At 32.8% G+C, this 21,846-nt stretch overlaps 1 protein-coding gene across 1 annotated transcript in view; it reads left to right on the forward strand.

The window, feature by feature from the left end:
* The first annotated feature begins 307 nt into the window (after nt 1–307).
* GAS2 (growth arrest specific 2) overlaps nt 308–21,846 on the forward strand; it is a 108,466-nt gene continuing 86,927 nt past the window's right edge. The window contains exons 1-3 of the mRNA XM_006907977.1: nt 308–545; nt 6,968–7,132; nt 17,203–17,324. Coding sequence (XP_006908039.1) covers nt 6,988–7,132; nt 17,203–17,324 — 267 coding nt within the window. The 5' untranslated portion in view covers nt 308–545; nt 6,968–6,987. The remainder of the gene's footprint in view (nt 546–6,967; nt 7,133–17,202; nt 17,325–21,846) is intronic.

The raw sequence follows: 21,846 nt of genomic DNA on the forward strand, positions 1-21,846 counted from the left end.
AACCTTTTTGGAAATCAAAACCTTTGCCCTCTCCACATATATATTCCTCTTCTTACTTTCATCTTCATCCTCCTGTAGTCAAGATCTGCAAAACTTTTCCTTCCCTCTTGTAAACTCCGCCCTCTCTCCAAGAACCCTCTCCAACAAAGCCAGATCAATTGTGTATGAGAGATCTTAAGCAAGGAAATAAGATATGCATGTGCACAGGAACACCCATTTGGCCTCCTAGTGTTAAACTAAAGGCTCAGACAGATCGGATGTGCCAGCTAGGCAGAGGAAGTCCTCCTTTCCTTCTCACCTATCCCCTGAGATTCACAGAGGCAAGGCTGAGAAAAAGCCCTTGTGCTCATTGCTTCTTTCCACCAACCTCTTAGTAGTGTGGACACTGATTAACTACAGCTGGGATCTGTGTGCCTAGCCTGTCTTTGAAATCAATCAATGAGTTCCTTCTCGAGGAATGCTCCCCCCTAACTGTGGAGGAGGAGGTGGTGGCTGTGGTGGTCCTCTCCAACATGGGCGTCCTGGTTCTGACTGCCTAAAAAAAGGTAAGGTAGAGATGCCTGAGGCACTGGACAGGAAGCTTTTGCAGTTCACATTACAGCCTTCACACATGGCTGTGTGGGCTCTGAAACAGAAAGGTAGCTTGGATTTTAGCCTGTTTGCTACTAAACTTTGAACTTCTTTCTTTACTTTATGGCTAAACACCATACCTTTGAGATGTGGACTATGCTTTATTGGGAAATAAATTCACGTGGCAAAATTTATTTTACCTGGTGCAAAAGGTCATGTGATTGCCACTGAGTTTTCTACTATCTTGGTAAAAAATCGTAGTTAAAACTTAAACTTGCAGGGGTGGTGAAATGTCAGGGCTCATGTTAATTCTAAGTATGTTCTGTATAATTTTAGAGTTAGGCTGCAAGTCTGCATTGTAGTCTTTTGGACTCCTTCCTTGGAAGGCCAGTTACATTGGTTGAAACCAGTTAAGGAGGCTCTAACAATTTGTTTGCAGATGGAGTTTCTTAAAATTGCAGCTGATATTAAGTCCATTTTGTTATCTTTGTGGTTTTGATATTGAAGCACAAACTAGATCCCACTGTTTTCACTTCTGAGCAACTATCAAGGTTTTCCAGAGTGTTTTCTGTCTAGAGCAAGTAACTGGAGTGAAGGTAAAACATATCTCTTGTCACAATGAGTAAGATGCTTGTGTAATTTTTTCTCTTAAATGTTTTTCAGGGTTAGTTCAATTGAGTTTTTGCCAATGCTTTCTCCATACATGAGACCAATCTGTCTGTATGTCTATCTGTCTTTATTTTCTAAATTGAGAGTAAACTTTCATAGCTCTCAACTACATTATAGTTAAGTAAAACAGAAATCTTCATATTACAAACAACACATCAAAAACCAAAATCTTCTCATGAATGTTTATCTAACCAACTTAGATGAACTTTTGATATTTTAATTGATTTATAAATTTCAGGTGGTTTTCTATTCAAATTATGTTTCAAGTTAATCTGATAGGGATCCAAAAACCTGTACTGAACTGTTTAGAAGAATGGTCTAGTAGAATTAAAGAAAGAAAGAAAGAAAAAATTACTAATGCCATGAAAATATAAGAAATCAATTCCCACTTAATTTTTTGGTCATGATTTATTTGGTCAAGAAGGAACTATTATTGTAGGTATATTATTACTTGGTTCAAGACAAATCATCATGGGGCACCAGGATAAGAGAGATTCTTGGAAGAAGGTTAGCATTACTTGAGAATGGGCACCAGAATGGTTGAGTAGCATACTTGTAATGACTGTGGCTACACAGCCTTGTTACTTGGTCAAAACATTTTAGACCTCCAATCATTTATTAAGAACCAGGAATTTGACTAGATTAATCTTCAACTGTCCATTTGAATTAAAAGATTTTATTATATAATTAGGAAAACTAGTAATGATTGTTGTTTGTTTGTTTGTTTTTGTTTTTGTTTTTTTGCTTTTTTATTTGTGGACAAGTTGCTTCCTTTAGCCAGAAGTGGAGGTCCATTTACAAGAATTAGAACTACCTCTATGGTTAGATTTTGTATTTTAATTTTCTGATTAGACCCTTAAGTTAAGATTTTTGCATTCATGATATTGGTTGAGTATGTAGCATTGTAGAGATATTACTGGTTAGCTAAAATGAATCACATAGGAGTAAAGAACTCAGAATAGTGAAAGAGCCATCCTTGCTTATTAATTCTTTGATTCTAGCTTGAAAGATAGCATTTTCTCCTTTTAGATTTGGAAAGATTTTGGCTTGGTGTATTTTTTGTTGGTTTGTTTTAAATTTTAAAAGATAATGTTACTATCCTATTAACTTTGTTTCTTCGTTGTTTCACACCCATAACACAAAACTAACTAGATAGAGGTGGAGTCAATATTACAAATGGAAACAAAGTTGACTTTAGGGATGCAGACCCTTCACGGTGGGTTCTTTAGCACTGTTTTAAATGGCCACAGTTAGAGATTCTTTGTATATGAGGGGTTGGGGGAAAAAGAGGTATAGAGACATCTTTTCACATTTATTTGAAGAGGTGTGGTATTCCTCTTTCATTAGCTTATGATTTTAACTAGCATCAAAAGTGAAGTATAATTTGTTATCAAAATTTGTTTTTAAAAACACATGTAAACTACTCATTTTAGAGCTCAACATTTCATTCATCATCTTGAGGTCTTCATCCCTCTCAATATGAAGAAAACTTTGGATTTTCCAATTTTTATGGTTTTATTTTATTAATACTTTGTTTTCATTTCTCTTCCTTATCCTTTGTTTTCTCTTGGTGATTTAGAGATCTACAAAATATTCCTACTTTGTTACAGAATTGCTTTTCTTTTTAAAATAAGTCAGTGGAAGTTCTATTTTGGTACATTTCCTATGGTGATCATTGAGATTTAGCTAGTATTTATTAAGTATAAAATATATGCCAAACACTGGCACAAATATTTAACCTTCAAGATTATATTTGAGGTGTTAGCCTCCATTGTACACACTGAAGAACTCAGGTACAAAGAGAGAGAGTCATATAACTAGATTAGAATAGCTATTAAGCAGGTAAGTAGTAGAACCAGTGTTTGACCCCTGGACTTCTGATTCCAGATCTAATATTCTATCTATTAATCAGGTTTCTTAGTGGAATCTCATAGCAAACAATAGTGATATATTGTTTATCATTTTATTCTTATTTTTCTTTGTTTCCAATTTTCTATGTAATATTGCAATGCATTTTTTTTTTTTAAATAACATATCAGCAAAGTCTAGAGATAGACTGCAAACCATCTTGGTCATAAAACACACCTCTAGGTGGTGTGAAAGAATACTTTAGAGTAAAAACTATGAGGACTTCAACTGGGATTCTGGAGCAACAGACTAAACAGTCTTTAAACATGTGATATTTTACTTACGGAGTCATTAATTTTTTCTTCTTCCCCTGGGCTAGTTCACGTCTCATCATATTCGTAATGGTTATTCCAGAATCACTTCTATGGAAAGAAAGAAAAAAAAAATACACACATTCTTTGAAGAATTCTGTATTAAGTTTCTGCATGTTTTTCCCTTTAAGTTTTATTTTTCTGAATTCCAAATCCTGAGAGTTGCATTATCCATTTTTAGATAGACTCATAAAGCTTGGAGAAGCCATAGTTTAGAGGAGTCATAGAAGCATCTGAGTTCTTACTCCTCTTTCCAAAGTGGTTGATTTTGTTTAGTACCTACCAAAGTTACTTACCAAGTTTTTAAAATATTTATATTATATGAATTTTAGTGGTAACATCTTTCAGTGTTTTATATATTATATAAAATGTTTTTCTTTCTCCTAAACTTTAACTTTTTTTCAAATCTACTGGATCATTAATCATTTCATTTCCTATCTTTAAAGCTATGACTCGACTCAGCATCTCATGGTTTTTGAAAACTTTTGAATAAATTCAAAACATCAGAAATGATCTTTCTGTTATAGTTCATTCTTTGTGATTTAATTCAACTCATCCACAGTAATTAAACATTTGTTGAAAATTATAAAAAGATTGCAATCCTGTAGTGATCTTTTTATCTTGGTAATATAAATTTATTTGAGCTTTGTTCATCCCAATTTAATCACTTCAATGGGAAACTACTTCACCATAGAATACTTTTCCACACTCCAAATTTTGATTCTGCTAGCTGGGTTCATTTCCATGTTTCTTATTGATGTCTCTGCCATATCTAAATCCAAGACCTCCATGTAGTGACTGTCAGCAAATTCACAGATGGTGATTTAAAATATGAAAAAAAAAGATCAGGAGAATTTGGATTGAAATTCTAATCTTTTTCTAAAGGGACTTAAACAGAGGAGACCCTATTCATGACAGCAACTTTTAGTGTCAACATACTTGCCATATATTTAGTTGTTTTACTTGCATTGCATGCTAATTACCCACCAAGTCTTCCTTCTCCCACTTTGGCTTCCTGGGAAAATATAACTCTCTTCCTGTTCTCCCTCATATTTTGTAGATAATTTTGGTTACACACAAAACAGCATAAAAATTGCTTTATTACTCTTATCATTTTTATTTAATTATCATCTATAAATATTAGAAAATAGTTTGAATTATATTTCCGGCAAAATACAGGACAGACTACATGAGAAATAAATGTGCCACTGTCAAAGAAAATAAAAACTTCACTGTTTAGAAGTATTGAGGGGAAGGATTATGTCCCTTTGGCTCATTGAAACTGCTACATGCCATTAGGCTTACTGTAAACTATCCCTTGATGAATTCTTTGCTAGACAATGAGCTTAAGAGTCTGAGGTGTCTTCTTGCTTTTAGAGAGCAGAATAGGACTCAGATGCTTAAATGGAAGTTGCAGAGCAGATAATAGGACGTAGGTAAAGTTACTGACCTACCACATCTCACTTTCAGGAAAGTAGTGGGAGAGATTGTGTCTTGAGAAGAAAGGCATTTTAGAGGTAACCCTTTTAAGATTTCACTTAGTTATTTAAATGTATGAATCATGTGCTTAAATGTATTGTTACTTAAATGTTTGTTTCTGAGGCTAGGTAGCCTATAGGAATCCTAACCAGGTACAGGGAGATGTTTTGTTTTTCTTGGACTGGACCTAATTTTAAAAGAACTGGGACAAAAATGTTTAAGGTTTCTAGTATTTAATTGCAACATTTGGTGGAAATTTTAGGACTTTACATGAATAATATGATGATTAACTGCAAAAGAATAGGCAATGGTAATGTTCTGGTTCCTATAATGATAATTTAGTAACATGACAAGGTGTATTAAAAATGTTTCACATTTGCACTGGTTCACTATATATAATTATATAGAGAGAAATTTATGAAAAATGTTTTCAAAGAAAATTTATGGTAATTTTTTTGCAAAAATTATTCCAAAGCATAATTGTTTGGAAGTGAAAGTGTCTGTGCTTTTAAATTATATATTTATGATACCTTTTAGGTGTTTACTCACTTTCCAGCTGTCTTTCCTGATACTATAGCAAAATGTTTGAGAGATGGTCACATTTTACATTTTTTAACACCAATATCTTATTATTTTTTCAAAAGCAGTCTTTCAAAGACAAAAAATAATCTATGTTAAGAAACTTAGAGTTTGGGATTAACTAGAAAAGAATACTATGTAAAGTTGCAAAGACTAAAACTGATGAGAATGTATACACTTGTATCAATAATTTAAAAATATCATAAATATTGAAATATGCTGAAAGCCCCAGTATATCATATAAACCCTACTTTTTTCCAGTTGCAGATATTTTCATTTTTACTTTTCTTTTATTATAATGCATTTAGTGATTTCATATGCACTATTTGTATACAGAATAGAGTCTTACATGTTGTTAAACTTATAAATTTGTTACGTTAGCTGCCTCAATATTACTTCCGTAGGCATAGTTCCTATAAATTATGCATATAAAAGTGCTACATTCAAGGCCTACTATATATTCAAACAACTTTTCTACTACCCACAAAGGATACTCATAAGGTGATCAGATTAATGAAATGATCTTTTATTTTGTAGACATGAGATATTTAATTACTTCTACTCTAAAGATGATTGCAAACAAAACCTAGCATGTAAAACATATACAGTGGGAAAACATAAAGTAAGCCAAAAGAAAAAACTGTGGCAGTATTTGTTAGAATAATGGTGTTATTCTTGGGTCATAATGTGGGCTCTTGAATTTACTTTGTAAAATGTATCATTTTGAAAAGAGTAATGGTCTTAGAGTATGAACAGCAGGTTAAAGCCTGGCTCTGCCATGATCTACCTGTATGATCTTGGTTAAGTCCGAGCCTCCCTGGTTTTTGTATTCTTTAATTGTAAAATGAGAGAAGTGTAGTAGGAACTCTTTGAAAGCACCTCTGATCCTCTCTCCTACCCAGTTCTCTAAGTAGTGAATCCATGATTGCTTAGCAGTCTGCAAAGAACCAAGTGCTGTGCTTAATCCTATAGGTAATAGTTTTAAGAATAGTGACCATATGTTTACAATAAATTGTGCAAACACTGTCATTGCTAGCACTCGGTCCTAAAGTTCTATAGACATCTTTAGTTTTAAAAATTAACCCCAAAAATAGAAGTTTACAAATTGGATACTAAAATTTTAATCAGCTATTTTGTATTGCTTTTGAATAAGTGGAATTTCTTGGCTTAGAAGCTGACTCTTCTAAATATGATGTTTCAGATGAGCTTAGAGCTTACTGTTTGGTTTTTCTATTTGACCTTTGATTGCTATTATTTTCTACCAAGTGGCTGGCCAAAAGTGATAGGACCAGTAAAGATAAAGCAAATAGTGTTTCATGGGGTTTAATAATTAATAACCTGACCTGTCATCAAAATTTCCATAGATCTGGTGCCTTACTATGCCTCTGACACCAATATTTTAACAAGAGAAGTCCATATAAAAAGAAATTGCTCTTTTGTTTCCAAAACAGGTATTACAAGTGGATAAATAATGTGCACTGCTCTGAGCCCAAAGGTACGCAGTGGACCTGGCCTCTCCGATATGCATCAGTATAGCCAATGGCTGGCCAGCAGACATGAAGCTAATTTGCTGCCGATGAAAGAAGATCTGGCCTTGTGGTTAACCAATCTGTTAGGTAAGGTTATAAGATCTCATTTTGTGAATAAAGATAACGGGTTTTTTTTTCCCCCCTCATGTAGTGTTCTTCACCTAAGCATGTGACAGCACCTTGGAAAGAAAGATTTCATTATTTGGATTTTGCATCTGAGAGACTTGAAGCATGTGGAAAATTTAAATGCATTTCCCAATGTCTCTCACTTTAACTGTGCTCAGTAATTCTAATATCATGCACTGAAATATGGACATATGTGGTCAAATTGCTTATTTCATCTATATGCTGTTCTGATTTATTTTTTACTTTTATGCAGCTGACCAATCCCACTCATTCTTTTTAACACTGCGTGCAGGTCACACTCTGTGAAATCTGACTTCTCAAACTAGATTGCTTTGCCCCACTTTCATAAAACCAAATTAACTGCACACCTTCTAAAACTGCTGAACACCCAAACTCTAGAACAAAAACATCGATCCTTTGCCAAAGGAGCTGACTAGAGTCTCCCAACCTTGAACTAAAATTTTTCATTTTATTTTACGTAATGTTTTTAAAGAACTCTTCCAAAAGTATTGTCTCTGAGAAAAATGCTACCTCATGCTAAGGCTGCTTCTCTTTTAAATTTCTATTGTGCTAGTATATTTATAGGATAAAATTTCAACCATGTGCATTTAAAGGATCATAATATATAGCAACCTTATTTTCACTAATGGTTTTTCACACAGCATAAAATTGATTTATGACCTGAGAAAGGATTCTTATAGATATATAAGATTTAAGATTCAAGTATTGAGTAAACATACAATTTTTATGGTACTTTATCATTTGCAGAAGGAAATTCACCATTATTTTATTATTTGAATCTTTCAAGGTAAGTGTTTTTATTCTCACTTTCTAGCTGATGAAACTAAAGAGAGAAGCACCCTGTCCATCTGAAATTTTAGCAAGGTTTGGAAAGATTTCGGCACATTTTAGCAAGATTTTGCTTTTTGCTCACCATGGCTCTGTATTTTTCAAGGCTTTTGCATTTTTTTCCCCTTTATCTTACAGTTAAGATGTTTTCTTTTTCCTCACTGTGTGCACACTATTGACAATTGTATGTAGTCTAACCAGGGCTACTGCATATGAGTATGTAGGGTGTACCCTTCACAAGTGTGCCAAGCCAAAGGATAACGGTATAAATGCAGAAGAAATTCAAGGAAGATCCTTCACCGTGCTATGGAGCTGTATCCACTCAAAGGAAAAGGCTACCCCCTGTTAGTAATTCATCCATGCAAAGGAGGAGCTTTTATTTCCCTCACATAAAGGGAATTGAGTTAACTTCAGCAGATGGATTTCCTCTCCTTTTTTTTGCCCTTCCTGGCTTCAGAAATGGTTGTTACATTAGTAACTTATTATTAACTTTGAGCTGTCTTCAGATATGGGCTATCACAAGTATGGCAGTATAGAATAGAAGTTAAAAAAAAAAAAAAGACTTGAAAAGAGACTGCCTGCATTTGAACCCCAGAGCTGCCACTTTTTAGCAATTTGATCTTGGGCAAGTTACTTAACCTCTCTGTGCCTCAGTTTCCTCATCTGTAAAGCAGCAATAATAGTACCGCCTACTTTGTTGGGTTGCTGTGGGATTAAATGATTAAAATATGTATATTACTTAGAAAGTGCCTAGCGTATTGTAAACAGTATATATGTTATTGTTGTTATTCCACTCATATAGGTCAGAGATGCAGTTAATTTGGTTTTATGGATAAGTTGACTCATTCAAATATTTGAGTGTGAAGCAGCATAATATAGTAGTTTAAAAAAATGGACTCTGGTCTACAGCTGTGCCACCCTGAACACGCCTGATCTCAGAAGCTAAGCAGGGCCTGGTTAGTACTTGGATGGGAGACCACCTAGGAAGACCAGGTGCAGTAGGCAATTAAAAAAAAAAAAAAAAAAAAGGACTCTGGCATCAGAATGCTTGAATTCAAATCTCAGTTCCACCGTTTCCTGGCTCTGTGATAGTGGACAGGTATCTAAATGCACTCTGCATCAGTTTTGTCATTTGTAAAATAAATATAATACTAGTACCAACCTCACAGGATTGTTGAAGATTGGAATGAGATCATAACCTTTAGAACAAGGTCTGGCACATAGTGATCAACTAGCTGTAGTAAGTATCAGCTATTGTGATTATTATGTTATAAACACAGTCTGTTAAGTACTAGAAGGTAGAGTGGTGATTAGAAACAGACAGAGGGCCTGTTCTTATAGAGCTTGGAGTAGATTGAAAAAAGAAACATATTCAATAAGTAATTCATTAATTGGGCTTGTCATAAACACTAAAGATACAGGTTGCAATAAGAGTATAAAAATGAGGAGCTGGGAATGGGGCAAAGTATTGAAGGTCTTGGAGAAATCCTCTTCAAGGGGTCTTATATTAAACTGAGGACTGAAAAATGATTAATAGCTAGCCAGACAAAGCATGGGAGAAGAAAGAGCCTGGTTGGAGGGAATGGCACATGCTGAGAAAGGAAGTTTGGTACATTAGAAGAACTGAATGAAGGCTAGTGTCAACAGCATAGATGAAGAGGAGAGTTTCATTAAACTTGTAGGGGCTAGCTCATATACTGCTTTGAACACCATGTTAAGGAGTTTTATAATTTATTATATGATCAATGAGGAGCCATTGAGGTGTTCTAGACAGGGGGAGATTGTGATTAATTAGGGTATAGCAATTATACAGGTATGTTCCAAGGTCTCATGACTTATCATCAAAGGCATTTTATTTGGTGAATATGATCATTTACAAAGCAGCTCGATCAGCATGAGCAACCCAAGACAGCCTCAAAGAATAGAGAGTCAGTGTATGTGTAATGGAAAGATCCTTGGACTAAAAGTCAGGAGACCTGGCTCCTAACAGGGTGTCAGGAGACCTGGCTTCTGATTCTGGCTCTGCCACTGGGTAGGAAACTTGCCCAAAGTCACTCAGCTATCTTTTCTGGGCTCAGTGTCCTCAACCATAAAATGAAAGGGTTGGAGTAGATGATCTCTAATGTCCTTTCCAGTTCCAAAAGTCTAAGTTTCCAGGAAATCCATCTCTTGAGACCCAGTTTGAGATTATCAATATGCATAAACAAGGAGACATAATTTACATAAATGAATAATCTTTATTTTAAAGAATAAGAAAACTATTTTTAATGCTAGTAGTTGGTAACACGAATGTAACTGATGGTTTATGAAATTTTCTCAAAACAGGACTCTTAAAAGAATCTCAAGATACAGTAAAGCACCACCTTATATTGACTTACATTCATAAAAGTAGATTTAAAAAAGGCTTCAAGTGAATATCCTCAGGGTAACTTAAAAAGTAGATCACTAACTTGAGATTATTTAAAAGTGGTAACACATTTAGGGGTAAGAAAATATGTTTTTTACTAGAATGGTGATAATGTGGAGGGGAGGGAAAAATGGCTATGTTGGAAGGTATTTTTATTACACATAATGGATACATTTATAATTCACATATTTTAGAAATAAAGTAATTAAAGTAAAATTTAAAATTATTTATTACTGGCCATTTTACCACCTCAAATATTTTAGAATTTATATTACTCAGCTTTCAATTCTTGCTTTTTATTTACTTGAAAGTTAGCGATATCTTGAAAGTGGTTCCAAAGTTAATGCTATCTTCATGTAAAGTACCTGATTTTTTTTTTTTTCTTTTTTTTGGTGAGATAGAAATTCACAAAATAAATTAAAGTTTTTAATTAGATGTTATAGTTGTGATGTGGACCTTAATTTTGGAAAGGATTTCTACTTCTTTTGGTCATACTTGATTAAAATGTAATGATTTTTCTTCAAAAGGAGTATTCATGATATAAATTCAGATATTTCTGGTCCTTTATATAAAATATCAATTGAAAGGTGTAGTTTCTTAAAAAACACTCAATGTGGATTTGGATATTTTTGTTGGATAAAAATTATTTGATATAGAAGAAAATTATTTCATTGGTCCATAGACCAACATTCACTTTCGTGCCACATATGGTGGTATAATCTTGTAATTTTCAATTACTATATACTTACTTAATAATACTAATACATAGCTCTTTAGACATAGAATTAAAGTAGCAATAGCAAATTTTTAGATGAAAATTTATGTATTTGAATATAAAATGCAATGCCAGCTATCTTCTGATAAGTTAACTAATTAAGATGAATAAATAGTTATGGCAGTTGGGATTTGTTTATGGGACAGCACACTAATCTGATGCATAAGATCATCATGCAATATTTACTGACTACTCACATATCCTTGGAAATATCAGTTGATCATATTGAAAATAGGTTTTGTAGTCCAAGTATGTTTTCCAGTAGCTGGCATCATGGAAGAGTTTTATGAGCAAAATTAAGAAAAGACAGCAAAAGAATCCTGACGATCTCATCTTTCTTCCCTATAAAATGCTTCTTTGGCCATTGTCCCCTGCTATGCAGTAAATATACACATTTCATTTTTGTTTTAGGTCTTCTGTTTTGTTATTTTTGTTTATGAACTAGCTATTTCTCATTTGTTATTAATCTGTGTCCTTAGGACATATTTGAACATCAGATGATTATATAAATAAATCTTGGTGGAAAACTTAATTGTTTTAATGTTATTAAATAAACAGCTCTAGATTTTAGCAATCACCCATCATTTAACAAGATGAGGAACATCCTATGAATTTTATGATTGTTGATGGACTATTGAAGATAATTGTTGGCCATGAGTCTGTTTGTCCTGTTCTTTTGTTGCTTTTAGGTTTATATCCCACATATAAGTGATATAATGTGATTTTCAACTTTTTCTGCCTGGCTTACTTTGCTTAGCATTTTTATCTCGAGGTCCATCCATATTGTCGCAAATGGCAGTATTTTATCTCTTCTTATGGCTGAGTAATATTCCATTGTATATATGTACTACTGCTTCTTTATCCAGTCATCTATCGTAGAACACTTCAGTTGCTTCCATGACCTGGCCACCGTACATAATGCTGCTTTGAACATCAGTGTTCAAATATCTGTTTGGATATGAGTTTTCAGGACTTTGGGGTAAATACCCAGTAGAGGGATTGCTGGATCATATGGCAGATCAATTCTTAGTTTTTTGAGGAAACTCCATACTGTTTTCCATAGTGGCTGTGCCAATTTGCAGTCTCATCAGCACTGTATGAGGGTTCATATTCCTGATATAGTCAATAAAAATTCCTTCAGAAAGGTAGTATCTCATGCTAGTTAGAAAGTTTAAAGAATCAAGTTCATGTTCACAAGTTGGCACCTTTCTAAGCAGTTACTGCCCAGTTTTTTTACCCAACTTTTCTAACAGAACCTGCTTTGTCTTGTCTTGATATAAATGCAGGGTAGATACTTGGAATCACTGTGGAGCAGGTGCCGATTTAGGTTTTCTGGATATAATGATTATTTCCTCTCTCATAACCTTCAAATTTTAGTCTTGAAACATTGAATAATTTGAGTTAGGGGAACAGATGAGTTCTTTTGAGTTCTCCAATTAGAGAAGTATACTGGGATTGAGAGGTGCAGTGGAATTTTGAGTAGAGTTTGATCTTATCTGGATTGCCTGTAGAGATAAAATGTGCCCGTTTTCTTCTATGGTGAATCAGGCCACATATTAGAACATGCCTGAATGACATTCTTAGCTATTCTCCAATTTACAAGGTGAACTGCTACTCATTTTTCAGCACTACTATCACTGTCTTCACAATCTTCAGCCCTAAGCTGTTTTTGTTTTGTTTTGTTTTTTTCTTGTTTTGTTTTTTCCTGAAGGGCCTCATATGGAGTTTCTACAGAGGAAAAACAGCTGAATTAGGGAGAATGCATTGTAGTAGGAAATAGTCATTTGTGTATTCAGAAAATCTTTATTTAAGTAACCAACCATGGTGGCTAAGAACATAAACTCTAATCCTACTTCATGAGTTAAAGAGTCAGATTTACTGTGTGACCTTAGACAAGTTACTTAATCTAAGTACCTCAGTTTCATTAACTGTAAAATGGATATAATAGTAGCACACACATCACAGTATAGAGAGATTAAAAACGAATACACGTAAAGTGTCTAGCAAACAGTAAGAACTCAAATGTTAAATGTCATTATTAGATGTTATGTCTTTAGGCACCTGAGTTTAATACTATTGATTTGCTGTGAAGAAAGCATTCTTAGTAAAGTAAAAGATCAAAGAGATTCTATTTTTTCAGGTGACTCCATTCTAAAATACTATAGGTCGATACTTAATCTTTATGGAAATTATAGCAAGCACATATTTCTGGTAGGAATACACTGATATGTATAAGCATGTATGTTGATTTTAGTTATCTCACAAAAGATTTCAAGCAGACATTTATTTTGTACCATCGCACCTTAATATTTTAAGAAGAAGTGACTAACCACAATCTTTAACCAAACTCCCTGATCTTTGTCTCCTGACAAGCTGTCAATCATGACTGAATTGATGGTATAAAGATCAAAGTCTACAATTATGAACTCAGGAAAAAAAGATATTACTTCTAGACTAGGTTATTTTAGAGTAAATTTCAAGTCAACAGTCTTTGCAACTCAGTGTGAGTTAGTACTCCAAGAAGATTTAAATTATCTGTTCATTACCCTATCTTTTAAACATACCAACAACATAGAAAGAAGGGACTGGGGCAAAAATGATTCTCTGGTACTAGAATCCTACCACTTCTAGTATTTATAATCAAATGTCTCAAACCAGCTACACAATTTAAATTAAAGAATATCTGGTTCTGTGTAACAAAGGTATTTAATTTTGTATAATGTTTACTTGAGAATTTATAATTGATACTTCACAGCCTCTTCTAATGGATTCGTCCTAGTTAAATTCAGCTAACTTTATATATTCTGTTTCTTTATACTTTCAGTAATATTAATGCAATAGGAGTGAGAGAATATATTATGCATTCAAGACTTGTAATTGATTTCTTATAATTATACAGTATATTTAATATGTATTTTTATGATTTTTAATATTTGAATGGAAAATGCATTATATATGAAGGTTTTTTAAAAAAAACTTCCCTGTCTTGCATTTTTCCTTCATTTTAGGCAGTATATTTCAACTATAAAGTATGTAACAGTGTCTGTTTTAGCCAAAAAAAAAAAAATCTCACCTTTTGGAGCTATAAAATATACAGAATTGAAAGCTGACACCTAATATACTTTTCATTAGATACAGATGTTCAATGTAAGCTCTTTCTTCAAATATTCATGAAAATCAAGATTACTAAAAAATTTTAGATATAATGCATAAAAGTAAAAATCATATCTTTGGGGAGATTAATAATAACTTTTTAATAAAAACATTTCTTTATAATTTATAAGTTCTTTTAAATATTATAATAATTTTGTCACTTAACATTATGCATAGAATCCTTAAATTGCCATGGAGCTTAATGAAGTAAGAATACCTAAAGACCCCTTTCAAACACTGAAACTCTTAAAACTAATATATAAAGGAATCATTTAACATTTTAAAGTTTATCTTCTTTACCTTGAAATTTAATTGGTAGTTTTGAAAATATTTCTAACATTTATGTTTTATACTTGTTTGCAAAATGTCTTTCTTATCATTAGAAAATTGTAGACCAATATGGTGTATGCATGATACAAATTCTGTTGTGCTGGCTTTTTGTATCTTAAGACTATTACTTTCACTTCTAAATTGAGTTGAGCTTCATACAATTTTGAAATAATAGTAGTTTTGAATAGTCTATGTCTGTGGCGAGTACTTAGAAATACTGATGTTTTGCCACCTGCAGAAGTCATTATCTTAACTAGGGGCTAAAATTTGAACTATCCAGTAAGGGAAAAAAAATATTTTAAAAAAGTAATTCTCTTTTCTTTTCTACTTTCCCTTCCCCCTAAAAAATTATTTCAAACAGATGTTTTTTGAATCCAAACATATTAGATATTGTGAGTTTAACTTTAAGCCAGTAGTTTATCTATTATCCCAGTTGGTTATATTTATTTTGTGTTTATGGAATTGAGCTGTATGCATTTTTCTTAGGATAAAGGTTAATCCTATGAGAGTTTCATTATAAAACTTTAAAATATCTCCTTTTATTTTGCTTTAGCTTAACTAATTTTCACAAAAATAACGCACATTATTTTTGCTAAGTTTTCCAGTAGTTTATTCATTTGTTAGTTCATGTGCTTACCAAATACACTAGGTGCCTAGGAGGTGAATAATATGCTTACCTACACACATACTTTGTGTGTAGGACCACACAAAGATACACCTCAGGAGGTTTATAGTATATTGAGGAAGACAAGAACTTTATATAAAACATGTTACCAGCTATAGAAGAAGTTTGATAGTGCCAATGTGAGTGATACCCATAACTGTATAGAAAAGAGATCAGTTTGCTCTAGGAGAATCTCTTTCTGGATTTCTGATTAAAGAACAGGCAGATAGAAAGTAGGAGGACATTGCAGGCAGGCACCATGCCAGGAACAAAGGCATGACAATAGGAACTGGAAGGTCCACTAATGAAACTGTGAAGGCAGGATGCAGACCAAGGAGCAGGGTATAAGGATGTAAGTTAGAAAGGTGGATTAGTGGATACGAGGAGACCTTTGGATATTGGGTTAAAGTAAGTGTAGTTCATCTTTTAGGTAGAGAAGATTAGGAACTATGCAATAAAGATGAAGAATGACCCAGTGAGGGTGATATTTAGCAATCATAATTTTAACAATGAATGTGATGTATACTGGAGAGAGAAGTTGGTACAGGGAATAGCCATTGTTCTTATTTCTAGAGGTTTTGGTATCAGATCATGAAATTTTTTATTAAGATTATGGTGCCAGAAACAGAAGGAAGCATGAATCTATAGGACTTGTCACTAATAATCTATAAAAATTAAAGAAGGAAAATAAATATTCTGAAACTTAGAGAATTACTAAACCAGGAAAAGGAGAGCTTTGAGAGAGATGAGTTTTGGGAAACATATAAAAAGAAAATTAGTGGTTTTATAGGGCTGGGGGCATGGAACCATCAGGAGTGACAGTTAAAGGGTTTAGGGTTTCTTTTGGGAGTGATACAAATATTCTAAAGTTGATTATGATGATTACATAACTTTGTGAATACAGTATATTAAAAGCCATTGAATTACATACTTTAAATGGGTAGATTGTAGTATGTGAATTATATCACAAGAGAAAAAGAAGAAAGAAAAATGCTTTGGGAGTATATAAGAAAGAAAAAAATAACCTTTAACCAGCTAAATGTCAGAGATGAACAATTGTGAATCCTATTCATAAGAGCAGTAGCTGAAGCAGTGAGTGATTGTGAAGAGAGAAAAAAATCAGAGATCTGAATTTGATAATTCCACAGTTCAAGGACTGCAGCAGGAAGGAGAATGGTTAGAGAGCTAATGTTTTCTTACGGAGAGAGTTTATCTATTGCATTAATTTTACCTGTATTATCTTAATCAGGAAAACAAATTCAATGAAATTTAGTGAGAGATATGGCTTAATGCATTGGCTATGCTATTAAACTTGCCAACAGTGGTTGATTTTTGATGTACTATGGCTCTATCAAATAAAAGAGAGCTATGATGTTCTTATTATCGAAGACATATGCATAATACAGAATACCAGTTCTGCTTTATGCCCTTGCCTTGCAGACCAAAGTAATTGAATGAGCCACTGAGAATGAGAATTCAACAAACCTCAGAGGCTGAATTGTACAATCATTGTTAAAGCTGGTTCTTTGAGTTTCATTGACTGCTTGACTGCCAAATTGTGGGACTCTTTCACCCAGGATATCATTTTGCCACTTTTACTGTGAAATAAAACTTTTATGCATTTGAAACTATATTATGAATATATAAAATATTAAGATTTTTACAACCACAGGAAAATGTAAAATTCCAAAGAAACCATTTTTTTCAGATGAGTTCCTATCCCAGACATGTAACTCAGCCAGAATAAAAATTTTGGTGGTAAAAACTATGTCAAATATGTTGACATGAACATCACATTTGTGTTGTGGAATGATTATGCTTTTCTAATGCTTTTTTGTTTTTTGTTTTTGCAGGGAAGGAGATTACGGCAGAAACGTTTATGGAGAAATTGGATAATGGCGCCTTGCTCTGTCAGCTTGCAGAAACTGTTCAGGAGAAATTCAAAGAGAGCATGGATGCTACTAAGCCCACAAAGGTAAAAGATCCCAAGGCAAAATAACTATAAGGAGGTGGATTACATTTGTAGTTGCTTATGAATTGAGTTTAATTTGAAGATTTTGTTGAAAAAGGAGGCATTAATGTTTCTATTTACAAAACACAAAGAGTGCTTTTTAATTAGGTAACATGTTGTTTGTCCTCTGATTACGTAAATTACATAATCCTTTTGGTAAGCCTAATTAAATAAAAGCATATAGAAATTGATGGTATTAATACAAAACAAGTACTGTGTATAAACTGGCTGAATCTGCTGTAGTGATTAAAAATTTAGTAGAGAAATAATTTATATCATCAGGCAATGAACACGATCTACCTAAGACAGATTTACTGAATAAGCCTTTGTTTCCAAATAGATCATTATGGCAGAATGTTGGAGAAATAATCGGAAGTGCGTAATTTTTTGTTTTTTTTTTTAAGTAAGTAGTAGCATTGAATTAAGTAATTTTGGACAGTTTGTTTTCTTTCTGACAGATTTCTTTTCCGCACGTTCTAATATTCTTTTCTGGTTATTATAAACACATAATAAAAGTGTGACATTTGATATATTTTGAAGGGAAGAAGATGGATGATACTATGATACTTTTTAAAATTTTTAATAGAGAAGGAAAATAAGTAAGAAAAAAATAAGGTTAAATAATATCGAAGTCAGCTTAAAATAAAAAACAACTGTTAAACTTTCTGCAGCTCTGGCTAAATAGAGTAAAACTGATTATTTATGTACAGTTTCTTTATGACTACTGAACTAAAACCCAAACAAAAGATCAAGCTCCCTAAAACACTGTGCTATTTTTTACAGCACTGTACTTAGTTTGAGGATAATATTTTATATCACTCTGTAAAGTACTATGTAATATACAAAGCCCTTCCTCTTTTTTCATCTTAAAAGCAGCTCTGTGAAAGTATTAATTAACTTAATGGCTCCCAGATTTTGCTTCACATTGGAATCAGGTGAGTATCTTTAAGGAAATACTGAGACCTTGCTCCCATGCCTGAACATTCTGATTTAATCCCTATGGGGTGCCACCTGGGAACTGGTATGTCTAAAAAGCTCCTCGGGTGATTCTAAAGTTCAACGATTTTGGAATCCACTGCATTTATTTTTTTCTCCTCCATTGGTTAGATGTAGACTAAGTGATTTGTGCAAGATCACCCTGCTGGTAAGTGACTGAACAAGAATTTGACAGACATCCTCTTTCCAAGTCTAGTGCTCTCATCACAGTTCATCGTGGGTAACATAGACCTGAGGAGATTGTTTATGAAAAGGCTTTGGTCTAATTTAATGTTAGAAATGTTAGAAAACCAATTATTCTCCTCTAGTTTACACTGTGATGTAACTGGCCTCTACTGTAGCTTTCAGATGAGGAAACATATGCCTATTAGGAAGATCGTTTGTATAGAAAGTTCACTATAAAATAATAAACAGAGGAGGGGGAAAGTGTTGTGCTCAGACTCATGAGAGTATTATGTGAATATTGCATAAATCTTGAAACTTCTATTCGTATTGCTTATTCTTGAGGAAAGAGAGCCCATTGCCTCAATGTTAAAATCTCTTGAATCCTTCATAATAGCAAAGAATAAACAAATCTCGTAACAATAGTGTACGGTTTTCTGGTTTTGTTTGTTTTGTAACCTTTTACTTTTTAAAACAGAAGCTAAGATCCCCAAATAGAATTGTAATTATAACAAGGCTTTGAAGTTCACCATATTTTGCTTGGGTTCTAGTTCTTTATTTACTAATTGGACATGTCTGAGCTCAATTTATCTATAAAATAAGATTAATAATTATATAATGTATAATATAAATTACATATATTATTACATATATATTATATAGCTTCCAGAAAGCATTGCACAAAAAAGATTCTAAATAAATATTATCTCCCTTCCCTATGTGAAGGAGTCAAGAGATCCTGATGAGAATTTTAGATTAACTAGAAGAAAAAAAAAAAGTGCTTTGTAAATGTTCATGGCATAATGCAAATATGTGTACATTTCACCCAAATCTACATGGTCATATGTAATATTCAGAATAGTTATATATCAGAATTTTGACAGCTGTTTTCCTTTAAAACATTTATTTCAAATTATATCATTTTTATAATAAAACTATAAAATGTAAAAAGAAACAAAGTAAATTTTCCTTTCAAAGTGTGTAAAACTGCAGCAAAATTTTATTAAACTGGAAATACTTCCTTGACCCTAAGCCATTTGTTTAATTGAATACAAAACTCAACTTTATTCTGATTATGATAAATATATTTTAGTATGAAAATTCAACTGTGGTAATTGAATAAGTATAGGTTAAAAAATACCCATTATGATCTCAATTTTTGTGCTGAAAAAGATCATATTATATCTGAGTTAGAAGTTGATACCATACTACTCTTGCCTGAATTGCCTTCTGTGTCCTCGGCAGAATTTATATATTTTACAACTTACTTCAAATGATATTCAGCTTAAATCAAAATAGCGTGTGCCTTACTATGTGAAAAATGCAAAGAAGGGTAATTTTTCTTTTTCTCATTTTATGAGAAATTTTACAAAAAATGAGAAGCCATATTATTGATACTTTTATAGCTACTATTGTTTGTAAATGTAATTTTGTCAAAATTCATGGTTTTAAATCCATCTTTTGTATAATGAAAGATGTTATGTGAGATTTTATAGCATTTTGTTATTATTAAATCTAAATTTAAACAAGAAGAGATGCACTAAAATTCAGATATTTAGGTTTACATTGAAAATTTCCCATTAAAAAAAAGGAGGCTTTCAAATTGGGTAGAAAAAAACGTGGAGGTTATAGTATTAAGTCTGAGTGTGTGGGTGTGTGTGTGTAATTATTTTCCACATTGGATTTTGAAATTTAGGGACAGTAGTGCTGAAGATAGATGAGTTGGTCAATATTTTCTCTGAATTAGTGAAACTATGTTATGTTTAGGGAGATGTTTAAACAATTTTTTAAAAATCAACGACAAAGTTGATCCCATCTGAATTCATGTCACAGGAAGCCCTTTGTAATTTTCTTCTAGCACCTTAAATCTCACGTTCTCATTCTCATAGCAATATTTTTACTTTTCCTGATTGATAGTTAATTTGGGGATTTTACAGCTGTATAAACACATTTGAGCAAGTAAGTTATGCTTGGTATGTGTAAAGTATGTCTGGGTTAAGAATGATTTAAACCCTTAATATTTGAAAGAAAATTTAATATGTGAAACTGTTTACATATTTAATATTTTAGTTATAAATTCATGACTCATATCTTATTCTGGCTTGATAAAATACCCCGAATGAAAATAAATTACATCCTATGACTTTTTTCTTGCCTCTCTCTTTCTTACTTACAAGTAGTTAACCTTAGCCTTTGCATTTTCTCAATTTGCATGGAAGCAAAACAGATTTCACAGTATTAGGTAGTAGCTGGTTAGAAGCATTTAAGATTAATATGCAGCAATTTAATTTTAATTAATTTAATTTTAATTAATATACATACCATAATATGATCAATTCGCTATTACTTTAAATTCATCATTCCTGGAACTAAGGACCTTTAAAGGCAAAAATCTAAATAAAACTAATCTTTCTAATATTGAATTGGGATGAGAAAACCAAAACAAGTGATAAGTCTAAGGTTAGGTTTTATGCCTTTTAACTCTTACTTAACTCAAAGTTGGCATCTCCCATCAAACATAATAATGATTATATGGTGTATGAACTTTCATTTCCAGGTCCAGATAGAGCTCAATTGTATGAATGCCTTCTTATTGTACATTTGCTCTATTCTTTTTCCAGCAGTCAAAACTTGTTGATTCGTGTGCAAGATTCTCTCAACCACTGAGGCATCAACAAGATATTCAAAGTCTTCAACCTCAACCTCTCTCTTTTTCTCCCAACATTCCTTTCTGTTTGTCTCATTTATCTTGAGAGTCTCTGCCCCAGACATCAGAGGTTTCCTGGGTTCAGAGCTTCCTTTGACTTCAAAGAGCCCTGGGTAGTTAGATCGGGTTTGAAGTACATGAAGGGAAAAGACAAAAAAAAAAAAGAAGAAGAAGAAGAAGTTCTGTTACCTAGTAGAATGCTGCTTTATGCTCCAAGGAAGGAACTAAACATTCACTATCAGAGTGTAGAATCCAGTCCTTGTTTGGCAGAAAGAACATCCTAGTCAGATAGAATGCCTGTAGTACATTTGCCCATCAAGAATACCTAGTTCTCTGAGCTGTAAGATAACAATACCTCAGGATGTTGTACCATCCAGGAATTAAATTAAAGACATAAGGATTAGAGTTTTTCCCTTCAAAAATCAATAGTGCATTTCGTTTAGAGAACATCTTGTCAAGATTGAATTCAGAGAAATCCAGAACTTTGTGTTTATTGCTGATATCTTTGACAGAACAAGAAAGTATGGTAGAAGTGTTAAATGTTTTTTCTTGAAAAGATCTCAGCTGCAATTAATTTAAAATTATCCATACCATATAAAATAATTATATATCCCTTGAAAT

Source organism: Pteropus alecto, unplaced genomic scaffold, assembly GCF_000325575.1.
Source record: "Pteropus alecto unplaced genomic scaffold, ASM32557v1 scaffold71, whole genome shotgun sequence".
Taxonomy (NCBI): Eukaryota; Metazoa; Chordata; class Mammalia; order Chiroptera; family Pteropodidae; genus Pteropus; species Pteropus alecto.